Genomic DNA, 27,913 nt, shown 5'->3' with positions numbered 1-27,913 from the left:
TCTCTCTCTTCAAAAGCAGTCCAATCATTTGCTGCAATCAGTTTGTTGGTTGGTTTAGATTTTATTGGTACATTAGCAACTAGGGCTATAATGTGCCAAGACCAGCTGCAATCAGTCAACATTCTTTTGATGTCCAACTTCAAACTCACAGAACCAACTTTTCTTCTGCCTCATTTATTCATTCAACTTTCGTTTTCTGGAACCACCTACATTCATACATATTTCTTGAAAATTCCAATTTGTAGAAATTCAAGTCTAATGTCAATAAGTATCTTCTATCATCTTCTCAACCTTCAACCCAAGCACAGTACTAAGTACTATAGGTTCCAATATTTCTTGTGTTTGGGAGTTTCATAAAAAAATAATAATAAAAAATAAATAAATAATATATATAAATAAAATTTCTACAATATTTGCTACAATTTTGTTGATTTTCAAATCAATCAAAAGCAGTAAGTGCAGTGTAAATCTAGCACAAGTCCAAATTCAGTCTTTTTAGAATGTCAAATTTAGTTTCCAATAGCTTTTCACCTTATTTACTACATAGTACCAGCTAACTCATTTAATCTCTGCCACTAAAAAAAAAGTTGAAGCTACCTACATGGTAAACTAAATTTAATCATTTAGATACAAAATGCATGTAAACAATAAGCAAACCAAAACTGAACCGAAAACAGCACTGCTCAGCAGTGCTGCCAGACAGTGTGCAGATAAGCACAACTCCCTGTCAGGAAATAACAATTCCTAAAAAGAAATTTTATAAACAACACCGCAATGAACTTCAGCTAATTTTTGTAATATACAAGAAATGGTGTAGTGACTGCTTCAATAAATTTTCCACCTAAAGCATTGAATAACCATAAGTGTTTTACAGTCGTGAACAAAAGAAATTTGTGGTATTACACACATCAACAGAAAATTAGTACAGAAATATAAATTGTCCATGGACATGAAAAATAACATTTGGAGCAATAAACTGACAGCTTTCAAAATTTCTTCTTGTCATAAATTGGAAATGCTTTGCATCATTTCCAAAAGCAGTTCAGCCATTTTTCTTGTTAATTACAATATCAGTTAAAAGTTGATTTAAATCAAAGGACATGCCCTTTGAAGGAAAGTAATGTAAATTGCTTCTGGCTGAAAAATTGAACTGAAGGGCATATTTTTTTTTTTTTTTTTTTTTTCAATAGAGCCTCTCAGGCATCCAAACACCCCCTAATGGGTTAACTTCTCTCAAGGTGTTTGAAACAAATAGTGCTATTCCGGGGAGCAGAGTACATCTCTGAGGGGAGGTATCAAAAAATAGAGTATTACAGCGAACAAGGGATGAGTGACCTACACTATAGGAAATTTAAATCTACACTGCAAATTTAAGAATAGCAATTCGAGGATTTGGTCACCACCGATGGATAGTGTATTACATATGATAATATTACTAAAAATTCTGAAACTGTTTTATGAAATATTAATTAGCAATCTCTGTATGTATGTATGTCATGGTATGGTCAAAAATCTCTCTCATAAAATACTTCATTAATAATGCAATTACACAGTCAAAATTTCTAGCATATCATAGAAAATTAAAAGGTTAGGAAAAATACCCAATGGCAAAAAGTTTTGCAATATGCAAATTAAACTAAAAAAAAATTCAGTATAAGATATTTTATTTCTCAGTTTAATTTATAAAATTCTATACACATCAGGTAAAAAACTTATATTTATAATTCAAATTGGCAATGGAAGAGCTTTTACTTCTTCATACAGTTCATCATAGAGAGCTCTGTAACTATCATGAGCCCTCACCATAGCCATTAAGCAGTTTCTTTTCACTCCAATAGCTGTGCCTATATCCTGAAGGGAAAGAAAAGATAATAATAAATAAAGTGACAAAATATATTTTTCATTTAAGAAAATTCTGCCATTCAAAAAAGACAAAATAATTAATTTTTTCAAGAGCCCATATGATAGGGCTACAATTTTTTCCTTGTAAAATCCAGGGACAAACTGGCATCAACATGGAAAATAAACATATTATTCTGTATTTCTAGGGACAGAAATTATTTAATAATAAATAAATAAATGAAATTATGAATTTATTTAATAATTTGAATTAATTAATTTTAATATTAGTGAATTATAAAATAAAATAGTTATTAAATTATAAGAAGTTAGGAAGAATATCGTGTCCTATCACTCCTTTAAATCCTGCTATCCTTTTGTATATAGCAGAATTTACACTGCTCAGCTCACGTAATGGTTTTAATACTGACAGCAGAACAAACACTGCTTCCACAACAAGTTATCCTAGCACTGCACAACCTTCAAATACATGTTTTTAAAACAATTGCCAGATTAAGTTTTCAGAAATGATATTATATCATTGAAATGGTTAATGTATTATCTATTGTCTCATCTTGTCATAAAAGCCTGATCAGTCTATTTATGGTGTCATTCATTTTAAGTAGATACCAGTGCAACTCATTGTGAAGGCAAAGTTTGTTATGTGGTTTAAGGCCATATTTGCAGTACCCTACTTATGCCACTCACATTCACACCAATGCAGTCACAGTAACGGTAAGAAGATGTCATTATTGACTATTTCATGAGTTCATTGTGTAATGTTCAGAATAATGATGTGGGAAAAGTAGTCTCAAGCATGTGATGAAGGATTCCCCCACAAAAAAATTAATAAAATCACATTTTTTGTGAGGGGGGACAGTCTAAATCTGGGAGTACTCCAGAAATTGGGGGACTTTTGACAAATATGTAGATCTATGTTTCACAAGATCACTTCAAGTACATTCCAAATAATACGTCCACTTTTGCATGAACTAAAATCAAGTCAAAATAAGAAATTAATACTTAAGGGCATCATTACAAAACATCTCATATTGTGAATTCCTTCATAACAAGTTGTCCATCTTGTTATACTTCAAATAAGAAATGTTACACCAGTTACTTCTAAGTGGGCACCACCACCCATTCAGCTATTTCAGGATTATTTGGCCCCCATCATTAGTGAATGGATAGGTACCCTAATGGTATAACAGCTGACAACCCAGTTGTGAATCAACTTCCCAATATAATTTTGTAGTTTATTAAACTACACCCTACTTGGCATTTCAGAAAAAGACTGAAAAGTACATTGGAGAGTTTGAAATACTACTTTCGGCGAATGGTTATCGAGAAATAACTGACAAAAGTACTTAACACGACACCAGATCTAGTTCACTGGTCTAAATTGGTTACCATCTAAAAATGGAAAGGCCAATTATGCTGAAACTTTCAGAGAAAGAGACTAGATTCTCAATGGATAACTTACAGTTCCATCTCTAGAGACAGGTATGGATTGCATGCATCATAGCCTGTGTTGCTTTGTGCCATAAAATCCTCACTACTACTACAAAAATGATACTTATACAGAAGTAACAAATGACAACGTCTAAGGCATGATTAAAAAATGGCATAATCTTGAAAGGTTAAGAGCTCATAATATACAGATTTTATGTTCTTAAGCAGTGAATGGTTTTTAGCATAAATTCTTTATAAGAAGCAATAAAATTATGAGAAGTTAGTGCAGGGGGGAGGAATTCTGATATATGACAAAAGGATATAAAATTACGAAAGGGCATATCTCTTTAAATTAAACAACCCATATGCCTCAAAAACCCATAATAACAGGTTGAAGACCAAATGTCAGCCCAAAACATCATTTTCAGCAAAAATGAAGATAGAGTGGTTAGAAAATAACTTTTTCTACTGAGGAAACATCAAAGGAACTTTTTGCTGATATGGTGGCAATGTTAGGAGAACAGTGTCCATGCTATTCAACCATCAAATGCTGGGTTGCAAAATTTAAAATGGAGTTTTTTGGCACTGATGCAGGGAGGATGGGAAGAGCAGTTTTTCTGTAACAGTACCTGAAAATGTTGATGCTATTCACACTATGATGCTCTCTGATAGACAAATTTCTGCTAAACAGATAGCCAAGACTCTAGGCGAGAGCAACTGTGTTTATTTGATTGTTTGCTGTTTGTTTGTTATTAAGCGTGTGCTATGCACTGCTGCTCCTGCCCACCTGGCTACAGAGGCGCCTGATTGTTTGCATAAACAGCTCATATTTTGAAGGATAAAAGAATTTTTCCAAAAAAAAAAATAAAGTTGAAGTTGATATAATTATAAAAAAAAAAAAAAAAACTTAATGAAGTCATCAACATGTAAAATCAACAGTGGGGAATTTTTTGTGGGAAAAAATATTAATACACAGCTGCATTAAACGTTTGAAAAGCCTTTTAAAGTCATTACAGCAACTCAGATTCAAAATCGTAATTTATTTATTTTTTTAAATGACTGTTAAAATCATGAAAATTATATTTTATACTAAAGATTTTGTTGACCAAAAAAAAAAAAAAAAAAAAGAGAGAGAGAGATATATATAGCAATGGATTTGCTTATTTGCACTTAAATACATGGAGCCTGGGGCTCAAGTCTGGTGAGTATGGGCTTGGCACACCCAGGGTCCTGAGCTGGATATCATCATTCTTCTCTTTCTTGGTGATTCCCTTTTCTCTCTCAGGGTAATTCAGAATTTTTTTTTTTTTTTTTGGGTGGTGCAGCATAAGCCTCAGGCTTCCTTGCACCATAGGGCTAATAATAATAATAATAATAATAATAAATATTTAATTTTTGTTTTTCTTTCAAAACCATTCTGCAATTATTTAAAGAATAATGTTACTGAACTTGCGTAGTGAACACAAGGTTTCCGGTTTTAAACCTATTAGCCATTTATGTAAGGTTAGAGCAGTGGTTTTCAACCGGGGTGTCGCAACAACATTCCAGAGGTGCCAGATAATTTGGGTTTAAGTTACTTAAACTTATTATTATTTTTTAATTTATGTTTATTTCATTATAAAAAGGTATACAGTATCTTTTTAATTTTGTGGTGATTTATAATTGATGTTTACTTAGTACATCTATATAAAGAACAAAATTATATACCGTATATATATAATTTGTAATAAATATTTATCAAATATGTATATATAATTTGTATTATGAAATGTAATAAATAAATATCATATAAATGTTATATGATATTTATTATAATAATTATATTATTATAATAAATATCATATAACATTTATATTTTTAATAATTCATATATATATATATTGAGAAAATTGAGCAGGGGTGCGGCAAAATAAAATAAATTACTTAGGGGTGCCGTTATTAAAAAAAAGGTTGAAAACTACTGGGTTATAGAGGCTTAGATTGAAGTATATATAAACAAGTACATAAAATTGCTTACTTTAGAATATAATTATTTGCTTAAAAGAATATTTTAAAAATAGCATTAGCACTCACTCCAGCAGCTCTACATCCTTCCTTAAAACAAGGCCTCCAGACCTGTATACAGTACACAAGGTGTGGCTTGACCATTGCCTCCTACAACGGATAATCACCTCCTTATCCCTGCTAGAAAAATTCCTGTATATCATTGACAAGACCCCATGAGCTACTATTGCAAACTGTCTGCACTGCTCAGAAAACTTCATATCTGCCTGCACAATTACCTCCAGATCCTTTTCATTCTCTACGATGGTCAGTGTAGTACCACACAGTTGATACGTTACTCTGGGGTTAGTGCTTCCCATATGCAGTACTTTACATTTGTCAATGTTAAACTTCAGTTGCCACCTCTCGCCCATCTCCTCAACTTTTCTAGATCCTGTTACAGCAGTGTACTGCCAGTAATATCATTAACAACCCTGCCAACCTTCGTATCGTCTGCAAACTTGGACATTAAGCGTGATATACCATCATCAATATTATTAATAAATACAGAAAACAACAATGGACCCAATACTGAACCATGAGAGACTCCACTAATAACATTAGTCCACGAAGAGCAGTGTCCATTGATTACCGCTGTCTTCTCCCACTCAACCATCCCTTTATCCATAGCAGCAATTTCCTTCCAATGCCACACAGCTCCAATTTGTGCAACAGTCTTCCATGTGCAACAGTATCAAAAGCCTTTCTAAGATCCAAATATATGATATCAAAGATAATCCCTGCATCCAGTTCCTTTGTGACCACATCATAGTATCCAATCCAATTGGTCAGACAAGACTTCCTCTTAAAAAAACCATGCTATGTCCAAGCTATAACTGAAATCTTGTCTAGATGATCCTGCAGTGTTTCTTTAACCAAAGCCTCCATTAATTTCCCTGGAACAGAAGTTAAACTAACAGGTCTGTAATTACCTGAGTCACCCTTTGATCCTTCTTTGTGAACTGGTGTAACATTTGCACATCTCCAGTCCATGGGTACCTCCCCTGATTCCAAGGAAGCTCTCATAATCATGGCTAAGGGTTTGTTTACTTAATTTGCTGCCTCCTTTAATATAACTGGATAGATTCCATCCACCCCAAGTGCCTTTCTTATGTTTACTTTCAACAATTTCTCCTGAACTCTGCTCCCAGTTATTACAAAATAATCCAGCTCACTGCCAGAGTGTAATTCACCTCTGGAATTCCCGTCCTGAATAACTCCTCATGTGTGAATGTGGATGCAAAATACTCATTTAGTTTGTTAGCTACCTGAGCAGGATCATCAACAGTTGAATCATTGATATCCAGTGGACCAATCTGATTCATCCCCTTTTTTCTATAGTTTACATGAGTAAAGAACTCTTTGCTGTTTTTCTTTGCATCCTTTGCCAAAGATTTCTCATAATCTGCCTTTGTCTGTCTAATCTCCTTTGTGACTTGGTTACAGACCGGCTTATATCTATCATAGGCTTCCGTGTCACCCATCCATGCATTTTTCTACTCTGCCACATGTCTCATTAGTTCATCTGACATCCATTTAGGCCTAAACCTTGAACATTATTTCTTAGTTGGTATGAAAAGCCTAGTAGTTTCCAAGATTAATTCTTGGAATGCTTCCCATTTTGAATTTGCTGTTGGTAACATTCATCAGTCGGTTCCACTGTATAGAATTTAAATACTGTCTCAGACCTCCGTAGTTGCCTTTACGAAAGCAAAAACCTCTCCCTTTACCCCTGATGGCAGTTACCTCTTTGATTAAATCCCACTTCAGCACACTGTAATCACTGCCACCTAGTGTTTCCTTTATCTGCAGATTCTTAATGCATGAAGAATCACTACTGATAATCTGATCAAGAGTATTACTCCCTCTAGTTGCCTCCTGAACATGCTGCTGTAGAAAACAATCGTCGAATAAATCCACAAAAGCATTGCTAGTGTGTGAGTGACCAACCCACAAATTCCAGCCAATATCTGGGAAATTAAAATCCGTCATTATAAGACTCTCTGATTAACTGGCACATTACTTCTCTGTACAGTTGTTTATTACACTCATCAGAGTCATTAGGCCTATAACACGCTCCTACTCTCAATTTTTATTTTCGAGTCACACCAAACTGACTCGACACTGCACTGTCCAGCCATGCCGACTGGCTGTACCTCCCTGGATTTTATGTTTTTTTTAAACTAATAGCATTACCCCTCCTCCCTTCCCATCCTGTCTATCCTTCCTGTACACATTGTACTCCCCAAATTCCATTCCTGCATTCCTTATATCTGTGTGACAGCATGACTCTGACATCCAACAATATCTGCCTTAGCATGAAGCATGAAAGCATGAAGTTTTGACCAACACCTCAAATTCATCAAATTTATTAACCAAACTCCTAGCATTGGTGTACATGCACATATACATACACCTGTTCCTATTCTTAGCTACCCTAACACAGCCCATGTGTTTACTTGTACTGCAATGACTCCCAGCAGTCTCTGAAATCCCCTGCATCTTATTTTCCAGGCTGCTGCTCATTCCAATAGAAGCAATCTCTCCTGTTAACAAGCACAGATCAGGCTGAGAAAAATTCTACCCCTTGAGCCTTTGAGCCTTGCACAATCTCTCCGGGGCTGAACTGATCAACAAGGCTTTCATCATATACTCCCTCCTATCATGTCTGGGCAGAATTGCAGGCACTTTCAAATTCAACCCTAACTCACCGCTTTTTTTTCAACAGTGGCCTGTACTTTAGAGGCATCTTTCTCCCATCTCTATTGTGATCAAGAAAATTTTTAAAAATTTCAGTGAAAATATCCTTAAAATTCACTCCATAGAAACAATTATGCTTTCCCCCCCCTTTCGCAACTACTTTGACTCTGATTTATTTTTAAAGCACTTGGTATCATTAGCCCTCCAGAGGGTGCATGTTAACATACACAAAAAAAAAAAATCCAAGGAAAAGCACAGTTTATTTTACACACCATTTAAATTTTTTCTTTTTTTTAATAAACAGTAAACAACAGTTTAAAATGCATTGCAATAGTTACTGTATGTAGCCTTCTGTTATATAAAAAATACCATTAGCATTGGCAAATTATGCAATAAACAAGATTTAAAGAGCATCAGCCAAAAAAAAAAAAAAAAAAGTCCCATTTCACCTACACCAATTCATTCCCTCCAATTATTGGTCGAGTTCTTTGAATTAAATTAAGTCATCAAGTTCCACAACAACAACAACAGATGGGAGTTTGTTCCAACAATCAACCATCCACTAAAGGCTAAAGGCAAACTTCTGCAACCATCCTTCCTAAATTTGAATTTGTGCCTCTTTATGTGTATGGTTTGAGCAAGAGGAAGAATCCCATCAGCACTGAGCTTGCTCAATCCATTCAAAACACTAAACACCTCAATCAGAACTGAAACCTTTCTTGGTACGATAATCCCTTTGTTCTGCTCACCAATCTTGTCGCCCTTCTCTGTACTTGTTCCAGCAGCTCCACATTCTTCCTAAAATGAGGCCTTAAAACCTGTATGCAGTACTCAAGATGTGGCCTGACCATTGCCATATACAATGAAATAATCAGTTCCTTATCCTTGCTAACAAAATTCCTGTATATCATTGACAAAACCCCATGAGCTGTTCTGGCAGCCTGTCTCTGCATTGCTCACGGAACTTCATATATCTGACATCATAATTCATCCCCCCCCCAGATTGTTTCATTTTCCACTACTGTGAACCCCAGAGTAAAGTACCAGACAATTGGTACTTTACTCTTGGGTTCATCATCTTCATCCTCAGCCATTTTCAATCCACTGCAAGATCAAGGCCTCTCCAGAAACTTTCCGGTTCCTTCTGTTTTGTGCAATGGCCATCCATTTACTATCCATGAACTCTTGAATTTCATCTGTCCATCTCTGTTATAGTCTTCCAGGTTTTCTTTTAGCACCTCTTGGGTATCATTCTGATATTTTCTTAGCCCATCGGTCATCATGTCTTCAAGCTATGTGTCCTGCCTAAGTCCATTTCAGTTCTTTAGTTTTGATAAGAATGTCCTTTATTTGTGTTTACTACCTAATCCATGTGTTTCTCTTCTTATCCAACAGTCTGATTCTTAATATAATTTGTTCCATTCTTTGCTGTGTAATTTTCAGCTTCTCTTCCATTCTTTTGGTGAGAGCCCAAGTTTCACTTCCATAAGTCATGGTGGGGATTATACACTGGTTCATTATTTTACGTTTCAGACAAATTGGGATATTGCTCCTCAGTATGTCACTATATTTCATGAATGCTATCCATCCAAAATTTATTCTTCTTTTGACTTCCAGCCATTTATCATTATTACAATTAATGACGTCCCGATAAGTATAAGAATCCCCCTGTTCCCCTTTCTATGGCATACTTGTTCTATTATCATCACTTTGGTTTTAGCTATATTCATCTTTAGTCCAAAATTCTTACTAACTCTACATAACTGATTAAGATTTTCACCTAATTCTTTGTGATTGTGGCTTATGATTACAATGTCATCTGCAAAGCATAAATGGTTTAGGTACTCTCCATTCACATTGACTCCTTTCTGCGACCAGTCCAATCTTCTGAAAGCTTCCTCAAGGGTAGGAGTAAACAACTTCGGCGATATTGTGTCTCCTTGTCAAACTCCTTTCTCAATTTTAAATTTGCTACTGTCTTTGTCTAGTCTAATAAAAGAGATAGTATTCTCATATACAGGGTCATTGAAAAAGGCGTCGTGATTTAATGATAAAACAACAATGCAAATATATCAATTAACTGATTTATTTGTTAATATCTACAGGAATATCTCAAGATTTGCTTCATACCTTAGTATGTTTCAATTGAGCACCGTTCGTTGCTTGGCAAACGTCCAAGCAGTAGTCGATCTCTGCCCATGTGTGCTCAATCAATTCCAGTGTAACGGCTGCTATTGCAGCTGTGATCCTCTCTCTTAAATGGTGCAAATCGCGAATATTTTCTGCACAGACAATGTTCTTTAGGTGCCCCCCACAACAAGAAAGTGTAATGGTGTCAAGTCAAGTCATCTTGGTGGCCACGGCACATGTCCACCTCTTCCGATCCAACGATGAGTACACATGTCATTTAGGGCATTCTGCACGTTACGGCTGAAATGTGGCGGTGCACCATCTTGCTGAAAAATCACAGAAACTCCTTTCTCTCTTTCTATGTCTTCAACTTGAGGGAAAGCATAAAGCTGAAGCACATCCTAATAAACATTGCCAGTTATTGTCCTTTCAGCAAACATAAATGGGCCTAGAAAGTGATTGTGCATTAGTCCACATTTATTATTTATTTTATGAGTATCACATACATATTCTACAAATTCTTCAAATTCTACAATTGTGATGATTAACACACCCATTTATGTGGAAGGTTGCTTCGTCACTAAACAAAATGCATTTTAAATAACTTTCATCATTGTCAATCTCATTTAGCATGGCACTAGCAAATTCAGTACGTATGGGACAGTCTTCAGGTTTCATTTTGTGTTTGAGTTGAATCTTGTATGCATAAAGTCTCAGTCATTTGCACATTCTGAATTCGATCTTTGGAATGCCAAGCTCCAGGCTGGGTGAGCGATGGATTTCTTCGGACTATGTAAGCAAGACTGTCTCAAGTGCTCGACATTCTGTTCAGACATGGGTGGTCGGCCTAGAGATTTCTTAATGCCTACACTGCCGTTGATGCTCACATCAATGACAGCTCTGTCATTGATGTGGGCAGCTGAGAGCTTGATGGGCCCCTCAATTTAGATCCTTCAAGGACATCCACCCTATCCTTCAAGCTCCCATATAGGCCCATAACAATGCTGAGTTGTCGCCAGATTTTTGATTTGCTATTAACACAACTGTTAAAAATCCATTTTTTCATATTGAACTTAAAAATTAATCTTTTTGATTAATTTTTAAGATAAAATTCTCTTCTAATATGCTTTACATATGTGTTTTTCATAACATGTATTTTCTCTTTTTTTCAATGCTTCCATCTGGCTGTTAACTTCACTGTTGGCGAGAAAAACTTGAGACAAAAACTGGAAAAGAAAAAAAAAAAGTCACTGCAGTGACTGTTCTATTGATGATTATTCCGTATCAAACTGATATGGAGGTCATAGTCCCACTTTATTAGTATTAGTATTGGCCGCATGGTGCAAGAAAGCCTATGGCTTATGCTGCACCAGCCAAAAAAAAAAAAAAAAAAAAATTTATAAAAAAAAAAAAAAAAAACGCAACAGTAAGACCACATTAGGAATACTGTGTTCAAATATGAAGATCTCATCTGAAAAAAGATACAGAGCTTCTTGAAAGGGTTCAAAGAATGCAACTTGCATGTTGAGATCAGCAAAAGTGCGACCATATGAGTAAAGATGTTCATTATGTGGACTGCAGAGCTTGGAAACTGGGCACCTCAGAGTGATCTGATTGAGGTTTATAAGGATTACGAGGGGTTAGTAAAATGAATGAAGGCAGAATTTTCACTGTTATAAAGAATTCCAGAACTAGAGGACATAAATTCAAATTACAGGGAAGAGGTTTAGACTAGATTGTAGAAAGTTATCTTTTAGCCAGAAAGTCATTGATTGCTGGAACAGGTTGCCTTCACAGGTAGCTGAGGCTGACAGTTTTAATTCAATAGTCAACTGGATAGTTAATTAAGTGAGGGAAACAAATAATTTGTCTTTTCTTTTCTATTCGTTTTTTTTTTTTTTTTTGGCCAGTACAGCAAAAGTCTGTGGCTTCCTTGCACTATATGGCTATTACTATTAAATGCATGAAATTTCAAAACTACACATGTGCAAATATTTCTGATTATATATCAAGATCATGTGTGTATATACATATATAAAAAAAAAAATAAAAAAAAAATGAAAGGCTGGAGAACTTATTATTTACAACTGAAACTTTTCACAAAAAGGTTGCACAGATGGAAACCCTTTCAAGAGTTCTCATGTATTTTTCTGATCATTTGTTTTCAGTTAATTATTCTGCAAAAGCCCTAAAATATTTTTCCCAGGGCTGACACTATGCTTTACTTAGAAAGTTATAGAGCATAGCTAGTGCTTTTCCTTGACACTACTTTTTTGATTAATAAACAGAATTTTATTTATTATAATTTCTAGGATTATTTTGAATGACTGCCATTCTAGTGTTCATCTGTTTCCTAGAAGTAGTATTACCCATTAGTCTGTTTACTTCTAGGAAACAGGCTAAACTAATAATGCTACTTCTTCTAGGAAACAGATGAACACTAGAATGGCAATTATTTGGAGAACTGAAAAACCATATAAGATTTATTTAGTTGACTCAGGCATGCAGCACCCTGAGAAAACTACAAGCTGGAAAAAAGGCCACACTGCATATGTCTAGTTCTTTCAATAGTCTGCAAAATTACTCTGCAAAAAACATAAAACATTATCTTAAAAGCAACTTCAGTAAAAGTGGGCTATATTTAGAAAAGTAGAGAAAGTTTCACTCATCAAAACATAACCAGGAAACTGAGTTAAATGAATGCAATACTCTTGTCACTCTAAATTCAGTTTGAAATATAAATGTATATTCTTTTCAAAATTGCATTATAAAACAACTTTGTCCAATACATAAAATCAACTTTGTCCAATACATAAAATAAAATCAACTTACATCTCTGCTTGGTACATAGACATAAGGAATGTCTTTTTCTTCACAGACTGCAGGCATATGGCACATGATATCAATAGGAGTAACATCTCCAGCAAATACAACTAACCTTTTAGAGCACAAGAAAGAAAAAGGAACATTAAAAATAAATCAAAAGAAAGAACAATTCTATATGACATCTGATGTTTCTTCAAATATATATAAGAATATTAAAGAAATTTACACTAAATAAGCATACAATTTCTTAATAAGTCACACAAAAAAAGTATTAAGATTTACCTTTATTATGTTAATCTTAACCCAACAAAATGGAATAATAAATGAAAATATATTTTTATATATTAAAATTAATTTATTATAAAATTATTATTTAAAATGTATATGAAATTTTAATATTTAATTTTTGTTATATTTCTATATACAGGTAGGCCCCGCTTTACGACACTTCAATGTATATATTATTATATATATATATATATATATATAAATGATAGGAGGTTATGCTTCAGTATGGAGAGAGAACAGCAAGTAGTGTAATCAACCACAACGGGTTAGCTAAAATGGAAAGGCAGTCATAAAATAACACAATTCGAACCTGCAACACAGAAAGTCAAAAATATTATATCATAAGTACTTAGTGCTGTACTTCAAATGATTTCAACGTTGTTAACGAGGGCCAGCCATCAAAATCAGTAGAAATGCAGCAAAAAGTAAGGCCTCTGTTTCTAACATGAAATATACGTAGCAAGTGGTAAAAAGATACCAAGATTTTAGTTTATTGTTAATGTTCGGAAGCCAGGTAATGCTAATATATATATCGTGGCTGACCCGACAGAGGCGGAGAAATGATAGATAATAAGCAATATATAGGCAGTAAAAAATTAGTAAATATTATTGAAAGTTGAAATCGTGAGATGGAGCAGACGGTCATGAATCGTATTTACTGATTTCGCAAGCCGAAGGAGTGGGGACGGTTGTCCGGTGTACTGCGGGGAGAGAAAGAATGCTACGTGCTTGTTTAAATGACTATATGGTATGTAGAAGCGACCTAGAGCAATGGAAAGCAATAAGACGTACGGGGTTGATGGGGGATTAAACACAATGAGGCCACAAGTCCTAGGATAGGGGAGAAGGCATAAAGTAAAATAATACATGAATTTTGTATGAGGCAAATTCAGTATGTATAGCAGTAAAATAGCATCTTGATATTGCTTTTGAAACCTAATCATGCACAAAAAGTAAAAGATAGGGATTCAGAACAGTAAAAAGGACAGTGAGGATAAGAGGAATCAGTAGTGCTTGGGTAGTCCAGGGTTGCTAGCCCGTTCCTGTAGTAGGACCATGAACGTAATTTCTGGGACTGTCTCATGTGGTTAAGTCAATAATGTTAATAATGGTGGAGGTAGACCATTATAATACCATTTAAGTTTTATTACCATTCATGATAAAAATATAATTACATATAATGCCAATAAAAATAGTAAAAAATCATAAGAAATAGTGAAAAAATACTCCTATGTTACCCAATCGATGGGCACAAGTTTTCCAGACCGTGAGACACCAAAAAGGTTAAGGTGTATTGCCTATACATTATTTACACAGCCTGGAAGTAGAGGATGTCATTATGCTAATATATTTGTCATATCTAGGGATTGGTTAATTATATTCTTATATTTTAAGATTTGGAATGCTTTGTTGAAGTGGTAGTGAAGGTGGGCTGTCGGAAACTGATTGTCCAATAGCTTGTTATATGGGGTTATTATATTATGCTTTATCAGCCGGTTACTGTTACATATGTTAGCTATTCTGAAGCATTGCGAAAGAGGTGTTACATATGTTAGCTATTCTGAAGCATTGGTGAAGAGGCTGTAAAAATCATGTGTTGATATACTGGTGATGTTATTGGCTTTTAATGCTTCTATTACAGGCTGGTTGTTATAAATAATTCTGCTATTTGGTAAGGTGTTTAGGATGGGTTTCAGAAGTAGTTCTAAAGTCTTGCCTGGTTTATGTGTATAGCTATGCTTACATGAGGTGATGAATCTAAATCCTATACGATTTTTGTGGAATTTGGGTATAAAATAGATGTATGTAGGTTATAATTGTTAAAGTTAATTTCTTACTGAAGGCAATAAGCTTCTTAGTGATGATACTATTGTTGTTGGTTATAGGTTTGTATGTGTTACTTGAGTTCAGTTCTGTATTTAACGTATGATAATAAAAATGTTTGCAGATAAATGCAAAATTGTTAGGGGCTTTATCTACGGTAGTTATTATAAAGTGCTTATGCAGTTCAGCTAGGTGCTTTTTGATAGTGGAGAAATTGTATTTTTTACTTGTGGCAAGTGTGGCATCTTGTACAACTAGTGTTTGATATTTATTGAGTAGGTCAGTGAGGACTGAGTTTATCCATATTTGGAAGGCTTCTATGGGTGTATTATATTTGCACGATAACACCAAGCAAAAGTTGAATAAATTGTGATAGAGTTGTTTTTTTGACCTTAATTTGGTTGATATAATGGTTTTTTAGTTCTTCATTTGGTATTATGTCTAGATTACCAGTGATGATGTGTACAAAATGAGTATTGACACGAGGTATAAAATGTGGTTGGTTGCATATGCAACTGTTGGAATCTGGTATAAATTTATCTAGACTGGTGGCCAAGGCTTTGTAATTACATGCTATCAGCCCGAAAGGCTTTGAGTAGCTGAATCTTGATATTATTTGTATGTTGTGGTTGGTTGTTGTTTTGGTTTTTAGGAGCATTAGCAACTAAGGCCATATTGCTCCAGGATATGCGGTGGTAATTTCCTGACCTTTCCACATCTTCCATATTTGGTGGTGACGGGCTCGAACCCCGGTCTAATCAAGAAGCATGTGATACGCACTACTGCTCCTTCCCACCTGGCTACGGAGGCGCCCGTTGTGGTTGGTACGGGGGAGATCACCGTACACAAATACACCTATTTGTCCGGGTTGGTAATATACCTTAATATTAAGGTGGTATGCTCTTTATTACTATATTACTTTGCATAGATTTAATGTCTGTATCTTGATCTGTAGAGAGCTTTTACAACACTAAGTTTAGTTCTGAAAAGCAGATTATGGATTTTTTGTACTTCCGTGTAACCATTATACCATTCAGAGATCAACTGTGAAAAGTTTCCTAGTTATAGGGTTTTTTGGATTTATTAATCTTGGTTTTATATTTTTTGTGAGGTTTGGGTTTATTTAAGCCTTTAATCATTTGGAATTTGTTATCGATGCATATATCAGAGGTAATGCTGGATATGATGTAGTGGTGAAATTTGTTGTTTAGTACGTATGAGTATGGGTAGAGGGTTTTTAGTTTTAGCATGTATAACTCTTCTAATCTAATTCTTGAGCAGGGATCAGATATATGTGCTAGTATCAAGATATGGATATTTGTAAAGGGATGTAATTGAAAGTGCTTATGCTCAATTTCCTGTTCTAAGTTTTATCACGCTTATTATGGTTGCAGTAGTCATTGATGTCAGACCTATGGAGGTTGAGTTTGAGGTGTAATTGGTTGCTGGTTTGTCCAACATATTTCATATTGCAGGTGAGGCATGTAATGAGGTATATTATATTGCTATTTTTGCAGAATATAGGGTCTGTGGCATTCTCAGAAACATGCTGAGGGTATGGACAAGTAAGGCATCGCTTATTGGTACATTTATTATATTTATGATTGGTTTGGGTGGTGAGGACTTCAACTCTGTTCAGGCTGGAAGCATTATATGCTGTTTTGCTCTGTGTGGTGTGTGTTATTTGTGAATGTACTTACTTTTTGCTGCATTTTTACTGATTTTGACAGCTGGCCCTCATTAACGACGTTGAGATCATTTGAAGTACAGTACTAAGTACTTATAATATATTTTTGACTTTCTGTGTTGCAGGTTCGAATTGTGTAATTTTATGACTGCCTTTCCAATTTAGCTAACCCATTGGTTGATTACACTACTTGCTGTTCTCTCGTCATGCTAAAGCATAACTTCCTATCATTCATTTATTTATAGTCATTGGGTGCCTTCTACTCTACATAGTAGTATCCCAGGTCTATATTCCTTCATATATTCTTCTTATTACAACTACTGTACCTATTACTTTTATTCCATATATATATATATAAAAAAAATAAAATTTGAAAGTGCAAGCATAAATGCAGTACCATCTAGGTATGTACGGAAAGTGGGTACCTAGACAGCACTAGTGTCGTCAGTTGTTTTCTCCTTGTCCACCTGTGTGCATGTGTTCTGAGCTGTGCCTAAAATTTTAATAATTTCCTGTGTTCATTAGTGCCTTATTATTTTAAATAAATTGTGTACCCATGTCTTCTAAGCATAGTGGTGAATCTGTGCCTGCACAAATTAAAAAAAGCCGTAAATCTCTAATGACTGAAGTGAAGATGGACATTATTCCATGGAGGTCGTATGGAATCTGGTGAGTGGCATTCAGAGGTGTGCAAGACCTTAAATTTAGCACCTTCTACTGTTACAACCATTATGAATAATGCTGAGAAGATCAAGCAGTCACACACAGGAACTGTTAATGTAAGCGTTTCTAGAACTTACTCAAGGAGTGAGACAATGGAGAAGTTATTAGTGCTGTGGATAGATGATATGAACCAAAATACCTATTTGATAGATGATATGAACCAAAATACCTATTTGATAGACGGTATGAACCAAAAACCAAAAATATGAAGTACAAAATCATGCTACGAATGTGAAAAAAGAAACAGACTGATTTGCAAAGCTCTGTCAAGGTCACACGGTCCTTTTTTTAGAGGGAGTACAAAAATCCAGTGATTCTTAAACAGTTTGTTATATTTTCGCATACATCTTTTCAATTTTGCAAGCCTGATTTGAAAAGCATTTGTAGCTATCACAGTCAATGATGGATATAGTAAATATGATGAAAATTAAAGGAGCATTTTGGAGAGCACAAAGAGAACTGAAAAATTTTACAAACAATGTAAATTTTATGCCAATTGCCACTCAGAGAACCTTTACTTTTATCAGTGTTTAAAAAAAAAGAACTCCAGAGGGAATGTCCACAGAAAAGGCACTAAGGATACCTTTCCTTAGTGTCCTGTAACACAGGCAGTGGTTATGGACAATGCAAGGAGCTTGTTCAGTGAAATTAATGAGGAATTGGGAGGGAATAAATCATTTTTGACTAGCAGGGACTGGTTTTCCCAGTTCAAAAACCGGACCAGAATTCACAATGTAAAAATTACTGGTGAGGTGGCCAGTGCTGACACTGCAGGTGCTGAGGAATATTCTCCCATTTTCCAAAAGTTAATGGATGAAGGCTGCTACACCCCAGACTTAAGTCTTTAATATTGATGAAATGGGGCTGTAGTGGAAGAAGATGCCTGGTAGGATGTACATAACCTGTGCAGAGAGGTCTGTCCCTGGTTATAAGGTTGGAAAAGATCAGATTACATTACTTCTGGGTGGTAATACATCAGACACTTAAGTAAAAGTTGAAGTTGGTGTACCATTCAGAGAATCCATGTGTTATGAGGCATTATGAAGACTCGCCTTCCTGTTTTCTGGCGCTCTAATAAGAAGGCGTGGGTGACCCAGACCCTTTTTAATGAATGGTACACTTTATACTTTTATCCAGAGGTGGCCCAATTTTGTGTGGCAAACAACTTGCCAAAATGTTGTTTTAGTCCTCGACAATGCTCCAGGATATCCAGCCAACCTTAAAGATATCCCTAACGACGCTCTGAAAGTGAAGGTCGTTTATTTGCCACCGAACAACACCTCATTGTTGCAGCCAATGGATCAGGGCATTATTGCGAACTTTCAAGGCATACTATTGGCATATGACCTTAAAAGGGATTGTCAAGGCAGTGCAGACATCTAATTTAGTGACTGTGAGGGACTACTGGAGGTCCTACAGCATCCTTAAGGCCATAAGAACATTACTGCAGCCTTAAGGCCATAAGAACATTACTGCAGCCTTAAGGCCATTACTGCAGCCTGGAAAGAAGTACTGCAATCATGAATGGTGTTTGGAAGAAATTGTGGCCTGATGCAGTCATACTTTTTTGAGTTTGAGCTAGTTTCAGCAGTGGCTGAAGGTGTCACTCAAATGGCTGAGGATGTTGGCCTTGACAAGGTTAACATTGAAGATATCGGTGAGTTGCTGCAAATCCATGGTGAGCATTTTTCAAAGGGGGAATTAGAGGAGCTGGCTGCACAACTGACTAAACAGGATTCTAAGGAGGAAGAGCAGGAGATTGTGCCAATTAGGACACTCATCACAAATACACTTCAATCAGCTTTGGCACAAATACAAACAGGCTGTGAAACTATGTGATAATGAACCAGACTGGGAACACAGGTCTTCCATCCAAAGAGCTGTTACTAACATATTGAAGCCCTACTACAATACGTTAGAAGAGAGAAAGAGAAAGACTCAACAGACGTCATTGAGCAGTTCTTCTCTAAGGTCAAAGAACCCGTAGAACCGATTGTCCCTCAATCAGACCCATCCCATTAATGCTGCCCCATTACGGCAATGTCAAAAAAACATCAATAAAGGGGAGGGCAGACTGTGGCATTATTACATACTCCAAAGAGGGCTCTACAGGAACAAACAAAGTACTAAGTTAAATTTTTATTTTATTACTTATATTTTATTTATAAATATTAATTATATCTCATAATTATAAAATAACCACGGATATTTAATATAAAAACACTTATATTAACTCTTACGGTTCAATTTCATAGTGAAGGAACCTATCTCATTTAAATACCTTATAATTATTCTTTGATTTACGTCACTTCAGCTAACAACCCCGAGGATGTGGAACATAACCCCGGCATAAATTGGGGCCTACCTGTATTTAAAAGACAAATTGATTTTGGTGTGAACGACATTGAAAATTCTGAAATAAGTTGAAGTTTTGTAGTTATCAGTAATCTATCTACCAAGGATATCAAACAGTATAAAATCATGCTACTGATGTGAAAAAACAAACAGACTCCGATTTGCAAAGCTTTGTCAAGGTCACATGGTCCTTTTTTTAGAGGGAGTACAAAAATCCAGTGATTCTTAAACAGTTTGTTATATTTTCACACACATCTTTTCAATTTTGCAAGCCTGATTTGAAAAGCATTTGTAGCTATCACAGTCAATGACAGATATAGTAAATATGATGAAAATTAAAGGAGCATTTTGGTGAGCACAAAGAGAACTGAAAAATTTTATAACCAATGTAAATTTTATGCCAACTGCCACTTAGAGAACCTTCACTTTTATCAGTGTTTAAAAAAAAAGAACTCCAGGGAGAATGCCCACAGAAAAAGGCACTAAGGATACCTTTCCTTAGTGTCCGCTGAAGATTTCATAGATATATAACCTGTTGCCTATGTTCTGTTTCCGCATATCAGTAGCGGGAAAGGGGGTAGTTAGTGAGAGCCAATATGTTATTATAAACAAACAGTACACTGTGCCAATTAAATAATGAGACTGATGCTACCACAAAAAAAATATATATAACACTAACAGCAAAGCAAGGTTATATATTTTCGAAGTAATCACCTTCGATGTGCACACACCATTTACATCTTTTATACAGGTTTTGCAGCAATAATATCTCCCCTTAGAGTCAGATTGAGAAAGCATTTCTAGCAATAATTTAAATACCAAGCCTATTAAATACCATCATGAAATTTGTTGCCACTAATTTTCTGACATAGAAACCAAATTTTGTGTTACTGATCAGGGTGAAACTGTCCTGCAAAGATAGTGAGAAAAATCTTGAAGGAATTGGTTTAGACTTTTCTAGACTATTTAGTCTGACTGCTACTAATCTGCACGTCACTGCCAAATGGATGCCTCGATTATATGGTACAACTACATGGGTACGCTATATAATACAATTGGCATGAAAATGTTAAATGGATTTTAATTCTTTCCCACTAACCCTTGCTGCATTTCTCTTGACACATTGCTGTTCTGGAACTATAAAAAAGTTTGAGGTTATTTTTTATTATTTTTTTTTATTGCTAACCTAATTTAATAATTTTTTCAAGATGACTGAGAAAAAGTTTCTGTCTAATGCATGATTCATAATTCAATCATCTTCTGGATAATATTCTTGTTCTGAAAATACTGCATATAACTACCTTATTGCCTTTACAAATTTTTATCAATTGAATAACATAAATGCCACAGCAAAAAAAAAAAAAAAAAAAGCAATGACCAATAATAACTCACAATACCATTTATAAACTTTATAGCAAATTTCAGAATGACATTATATAGCAAATGTCAGATTGCCTGGCCAAGCTATCATCCCTCAGTCATTATGCAAGGCAGCTCCTTCAACAATAAGATATGTGCCTCCACAAAGAGTGCTACCAATAGTACATTATCTGTAATAAGAATTCATCACATGGTATACCTATGTTGAAAATTATACAAATCCTTGGATAGAAACAGATCACTATGAGCATGAAATGAAGAATTTTGGGTTTGACCTCACTACCATTGCAAGATTAAGCTATAAAATGCTCTTTTCTCCCAGGATTTTTACATTCCTGAGCTAATCTATAATAAATAATGCTATAGCATTACTAATCCTTTGACAAAAAAGGACAGAGAACTATTCCTCTTAAGTTTTAATTTTAAAAATAATAATAATTTAAAATAATATATTACAAAAACATACCCAGTTTCTCCCTTCCTTATTTTATTTTGCACATCTTTTAGTCCAGTCCTGAGAAAGGTCTTTTGTTTACCAGCTGCAGGAGAAAGAAGGGAAAAATGCATATACATATATATGTACAATCACAAATCTCTCTCTATCTCAGAAAAATTATAGATACCAATAATGATATTCTCATAAGTTGTCGAGTGGGGTAAATAAGAATAAACTGAGGTTAAATGATCTATCTGGGACAAACATATCATACTATAAAAAAATGGCATCTAAAAGAATATATACTGTGTTAAGTTACAAATGAGAACTAACAATAGGATGGAGGATACACTCCATGTTATATACACTGGTGTTCAAAGGAAGTCCACACCTCTTAAAATTGCAATTTTCATACGAATAACATAACTATGTGGCAATATTTCTTACAGATTGCATCGGACAAGATTGACATGCGTAGGTGATGATGTAATATTGCATCAGCTGTTACTTTCAGCTATATAAGCACACTCTGCAAGAGTTGCAGTCATTCCTTGCTTGTGTCAGGATGGAAAGTTACATGCAGTTGACGCCACGAAGAAAGAGTGTTATTGTTGCTTTACATGGGGAAGGATGTTCTTATAGTTATATTGCTTACAGAATGTGTTGTAATAAGCTGATAATGAGTAGATTTCTTTCCAAACTCAAGAATACTGGTTCTGCTGATAGGAAAAAAGGAACCGGACACAAACGAGTCTCTACTCCAAAACAGGACCGCATTTTGAAGTGCTTATGCCTTAAAAACCGTAAAATTTCTTCGTCTGAGCTGAAAAGAGAATGGGAAGAACATACAGGAGTGAGAGCAAGTGCAGTAACAGTCAAAAGACGCCACTTCAAAAATGGATTTGTAGCCCGTCGTCCTAAGAAGAAGCCCCTCACACAAAAAATGAAAAACGCCCGATTAATTTGGTGTAAGGAGCATGCCAAATAGACCCCCAAGCAGTGGAAGTCAGTTATTTTCTCGGATGAGAAGAAATTCAACCTGCATGGCTCTGATGGGAGACAAAAGATTCACTGTAGACGTGGTGAAGATTAGCATCCAGACTGCATGGTGTCTACAGTGAAATTCCCTACCAGCCAAATGATATGGGGATGCATTTCGTATCGCAGAGTAGGTCACCTGCAGTTTATAAAAGGTTCCGTAAATGGAAGTGGATACTTGGCTATATTGGAAGGCAAATTGCTGCCAACCATTAGAGACCATTTCAACCTGCCAAGTAATTGCATTTTGAGGACAACTCTGTTCCTTGTCATTGGGCGAAAAGTTTAAGTAGGCACTTCTGTAGTTACTTTAGCTTCATTTCTGCATAGAGGTTCGACAGTAATGTGTTTACATTTTGTTATAGGCGAAAAAAATTGTTGAAAGAACAGTCCATTACAACTCTTAGCTGGCCAGGAAACAGCTTGGAACTGAATCCTATAGAGAACCATTGGCATTGTATGTAATCTGCAGTTGCCAGAAAGAAACCAAAGACCCTTCGTGAACTTCAGGAAGCCATAATTCGTGTTTGGAACCACAAACTATCAGTTGATCTTCAGAAATTGATCTTGTCAATGCCTCGAAGGTGTGCTGCTGTTATCAGGACAGAGGCAGTTCAACTAAATATTAGTTTGCACCTGGTGAACTTTTCATTTTGTTTTTCATTTAAAATGATAAACTGAAGCAAGCACTTTCTTTGAAAACCAGTGTAAATAATTGTAACAATTATTAATTTCATTTGTATTAGTTGCTTTTGATAACATTTCAGACAAAATTATCATTTTTACCAAAACTGTTGTATAAAGTTACAAATGATCATTTTGGAATATTTTGAGAGCACACCTATCAAATATTACTTAGCTTTGCCTTAACTATTAATAAATATATTTTCTTTATATTTCTATTTGTAATGCTAGACATTAATGTAACATACTATTGCGAAAAAGGGTTATAAATGTGAAATTCCTAGGTGATGCACTTTCTTTGAACACCAGTGTAAATAATTGTAACAATTATTAATTTCATTTGTATTAGTTTATTATATTTAAGCATTAAAATAGAGGAATTGTATATATGGGAGGGGGAGATGCAGGTACATGAGTCATATGCAGGTATATGCTTCATATTAGCTATAAAGCAGTTTCGTTAGTTGTCTGTGAGTCGAGTTGTTTGATTTTTACTTTGTGTATTTTTTGTGATATTTGCAGTTTTCAACATAAAAATGAATTCTCATCTAGTATAATCGAAATGGAATACAATTCACATAGACAATTCCAATTAGATCTTCCTGGTTGCAGTCAAGATGATACCACTGCAACCAAATCAGATGCATGGACTATGCATTAGCCACATAAACTTCATCATTTTACCCTTTTCATTTATTAAAATGATGTCATTTTTAAAACACGATCATAACAGACTGCTTCAGTACTTCAAGTGCTAGCATAATTTGATATTTTACTAAATAAAATTATATTAAAAAATCTGAAGGTCGTCATTTATTTATTTATTTATTGCAGTGACTTCAAAAATTATGACAAATTTATTATTAATAAATTTTACATTCCCAAACAGGATTCAGTTCAGCAGGTAGGTAGTGAACACAGATGATTAGCTTGTAGGACTATTTGTATTTTATCATATGTATATGATAAAATAAAAGAGTAAAATGTCCAGGTAGTTGTTGTAAAACAAGTCATTTGTATTAATATCATAAATCAGTATGTCTGTAATTAAGAGATAAACTGCTGCTGTGTAGGGGAGCCTAAAAAATATCTCACTGAGATCTATCTATCAAGTATGTTCTAAAACATCCAATGTTGGGGTGGGGGGAGAGATATAAGTAATTCTGTTTACAGAAGTGTGAAAAGCTAATATAACATTCACCCTCTGGAGGTTGTTAACAAATACTGTATTGATACCAGACAAAACAACACGATCTTTTAAGACCATGAAACACGGTACTGCTGTACATATTGGCACTAATCACATTAAAAGTTGGAGATTTCAGGACTGACTTATCAAGTACAGAGCAATGTAGGGAAAAAGTTGTAAGGATTTAATTTGAAAGTATCTGCAATTCTGCTCAGATATGATAGGATGGAGCATGCAAGTTGAGAGCCTTATCAATCAATTCAGCCCTGGAGATACTGTGCAAGACTGATGGGGTAGAATTTTTTACAGCATGTTACGTGTGCTCATTAACAGGAGAGAGTGTTTTTACAGGGTTAGAATACACTTAATTAAAAGGGGGGCAAGAATATTTACTGTGGCTAGCAAAGTGCTGTCAGGTGGGTCAAAAAAACTGCTAGCATTGGGAAATACACAGACTAATAGAATAACAATAGCCACAGACATGGGTGAAAATGATTCTTGCACTACTTCTATTGGAATGAGCAGAAGCCTGGAAAGCAAGGTGTTTGGGATTTCAAGCATTGATGTGAGACATCGTGGAACAAGTAAATACATGAGCTGTGTTAGGGTAACTAAGGGTAAGAACAGGTGCATGTATACGAGCATGTACACCAATGTTAGGAGCAGAGTAAATAAATTTGATGAATTAGAAGTACTTATTACATCATCAAATGCAGACATTCTAGGGATATCAGAGACACAGTGCCACTCAGATATAAGGATGCAAAATTTGAATACAGGGACTATAAGGCGCACAAGAAGTAACTGTGCAGTCAGATATGAAGTTCTCTGACAGTGCAGACAGGCTGTCAGGACAGCTCATGCAGTTTTGTCAATGATATACAAGAATTTTGCTAGCTAGGATAAGGTGATTATTCCAATGTATAAGGCAATGGTCAGGCAACATCTTAAGTACTGCAGGTATAGAGGCCTCATTTTTAGGAAGGATGTAGATCTCTTGAAACAATTTGCAGAACTAAAGCCTTTCTTACCAAAAGAGTCTTTAATTCTGCAAATTGTGTCTAGGGAATAGGCACCAGCAAGGTGGTCCAATTGAGGTTTTTAAGGCTTTGAATAGATTGAGCAAGCTCAATTCCTATGAGACTCTTCCTCTTACTCAGACTACACACGAGGAGCATAAATTCAAATTGAGAAAGGATGGTTGCTGAACAGATGTGCGAGAGTTTGTCTTTAGGCAGCAGGTGGTTGTTTGCTGGAACAAGTTTCCTGTTGTTGTGGCTTGAATAAAATCAAGGAAGAACTAGACAAATTATTCAAGGGGACAGACAGCTGAAATTAGAAGTTTTTTTTTTTTTTTGCTGTATAAACTTTGTCATTAAGATTGGTTGTTGTTGTTTGGTTTTTAGGAGCATTAGCAACTAAGGCCATATTGCTCTGGGGATATGCGGTGGTCATTCCCTGACCTTTCTGCATCCTCCGTATTTGGTGGCTCATGGGCTCGAACCCCGGTCTAATCAAGAAGCGTGTGCTACGCACTGTTGCTCCTGCCCATCTGGCTACGGAGGTGCCCTAAAATTGGTGAAGGGAACAAATGGTTGCTCTTACCAAGAAAGGCTTTGGTTCTGCAAACTGCAGCATCTGGAAACTAGGCACATGCAAATGATCCAAATGAGGTTTTTAAAGTTTTTAATGGATTGAGCATGCTCAATGCTGATGGCATTCTTTTGATTGCTCAAGACTACACACATCAGGAGGATAAATTTAAATTATTTAATTTAGGATAGTTGATGGATAGTTGTGCAGAAAGTTGCCTAGAGCCAGCAGTGGTTGACCATTAGGACAAATCTTCATCTGTTGTCGTGAAAGTCGGTATTTTTAATAAATTCAAGGTAAAACTAGACAAATTACTGGAGGGGATAGACAGGTGATGTGGGAGGGTTTTTATTTTTTTTTTTTAAATTGATGTTTTATAAGCTTGCTTTCTCCCCCCACCCCAGAATAAAGAGACAATACTAGTATACTAATCCTCATGGACATTTCGTTCTAGTGGCGGCAGTAGACTGTAAGGTTTGAAAGGTTTTCAAAGTTTCAACTGATGTACAAGTTATTCATATAACACATACTGTGGAAGATAATACTTCCCCAACTTAACAGAAAAACTTATAGGGAAAACACGTAAACATAAAATAGAAAAAAACACTGACCCTTCTTTAGTAGCTTGAAAACTTTCTTAGCAAGTTTGCGCGTAGCCATCGGATTCGCTATAGCGTTAACAAACTTCAGTTTCTCTTGATATATAAAATTTTTATCTTCAGAATATTCTATTACATTACTCCTGGATGCTTCTTCTTCTTCTTCTTCCTCTGGAGCTTTTTTATCTTTCTTATCTTTTTTCACCTTCGTCATATTTTTTTCTTGTCACATTAAACGAAACAATATCAACAGACTAAGTACGAAATACAGGACTACAATAATTGCTTTACCACATGGCGTCTCAAAAACTATCGGCAGCGCCACCTGAAAATTCAAAAGCAAGCAAAATACACAACTTTTAATAAAAATTGTGGAATCATAATAATCATTTCTCCTTTTTATTAAAAAAAAACTATTTAAAAAGACTAATTTTTTAATTAAAAAATAAAAAAAATGCCCTCTTGTTTCTGCCAGGATATGCGTCACTCTTCAAGCAGCCGAGCATACCATTCCTCTGCACTGGCTTCAGTGAGTGTAGGCCTGTTTTTCCACTATTCATTCTTAATTTTATTTATTATTTGGTACCACTTAAACATTATTGTTACAGTTTGCAAAACGTACTTCATGAAAATATAAATAAACATTCAAGTTACGATTTGATTCACAACCATCAATTTACATTTTATGTAAAAAAAGGGTCATAAAATCAAAATAAGAACACAGAAATTAAACCATAATTGTACGGGAAAGATGTATTTCAAGCTCAGACTGTTCCTCATGTCTTCCATCTGATTGCTATTTACAAAGATCGCTTTCGTGGCTAGACAAGAGATCAAGTCCAAGGCTCAGAGTCAACCAGAATGCGCTGCAATGCCGTTCTAGTTTAATATCTGCATTGATAATAATGTTATGTACGTACATGATTATTAAATAAAATTAACTACAGTTCTGGTAAGTGGAAATTTCCATTTCTATCCCTGATCGGATTCATCTTTTTTTCTTTTTTTTTTTTTTTTTTGCAATATTGTGGGGAAAATGTCTAGAGCAATTTTAGAGAAGACCAAAGAAATTTTCATTGAATTTTCCACACCTTGGTTGATTTACATGGTCCAGAACTAGGATTGCT

At 35.2% G+C, this 27,913-nt stretch overlaps 1 protein-coding gene across 1 annotated transcript; it reads right to left on the bottom strand.

The window, feature by feature from the left end:
* Nucleotides 1–1,647: 1,647 nt before the first annotated feature.
* Nucleotides 1,648–27,075, bottom strand: NHP2 (NHP2 ribonucleoprotein). The gene is made up of 4 exons (XM_090384942.1): nucleotides 26,799–27,075; nucleotides 21,714–21,786; nucleotides 12,997–13,102; nucleotides 1,648–1,851 (listed from the first exon to the last, which is right to left on the bottom strand). The coding sequence occupies exons 1-4, from the start codon at nucleotides 26,998–27,000 to the stop codon at nucleotides 1,726–1,728; spliced, it is 507 nt and encodes a 168-aa protein (XP_090241068.1). The 5' UTR covers nucleotides 27,001–27,075; the 3' UTR covers nucleotides 1,648–1,725.
* Nucleotides 27,076–27,913: the final 838 nt, after the last annotated feature.

Source organism: Mastigoproctus giganteus, chromosome 11, assembly GCF_048544385.1.
Source record: "Mastigoproctus giganteus isolate SK-2022 chromosome 11, ASM4854438v1, whole genome shotgun sequence".
Taxonomy (NCBI): Eukaryota; Metazoa; Arthropoda; class Arachnida; order Uropygi; family Thelyphonidae; genus Mastigoproctus; species Mastigoproctus giganteus.
Note: the sequence above shows the minus strand (reverse complement) of the source record. Positions and strands in the feature narration are given on the sequence as shown.

Bases quoted from the DNA above. Each gene is read 5' to 3' on its own strand.
- NHP2 (XM_090384942.1), bottom strand. From the start codon at position 27,000: ATGACGAAGGTGAAAAAAGATAAGAAAGATAAAAAAGCTCCAGAGGAA. The intron at 21,787-26,798 runs GTCAGTGTTTTT...TTTCTCCTGCAG, and splicing joins TTTCAAGCTACTAAAGAAGG to CTGGTAAACAAAAGACCTTT. The intron at 1,852-12,996 runs GTAAGTTGATTT...CTTTCCCTTCAG, and splicing joins TCTATGTACCAAGCAGAGAT to GATATAGGCACAGCTATTGG.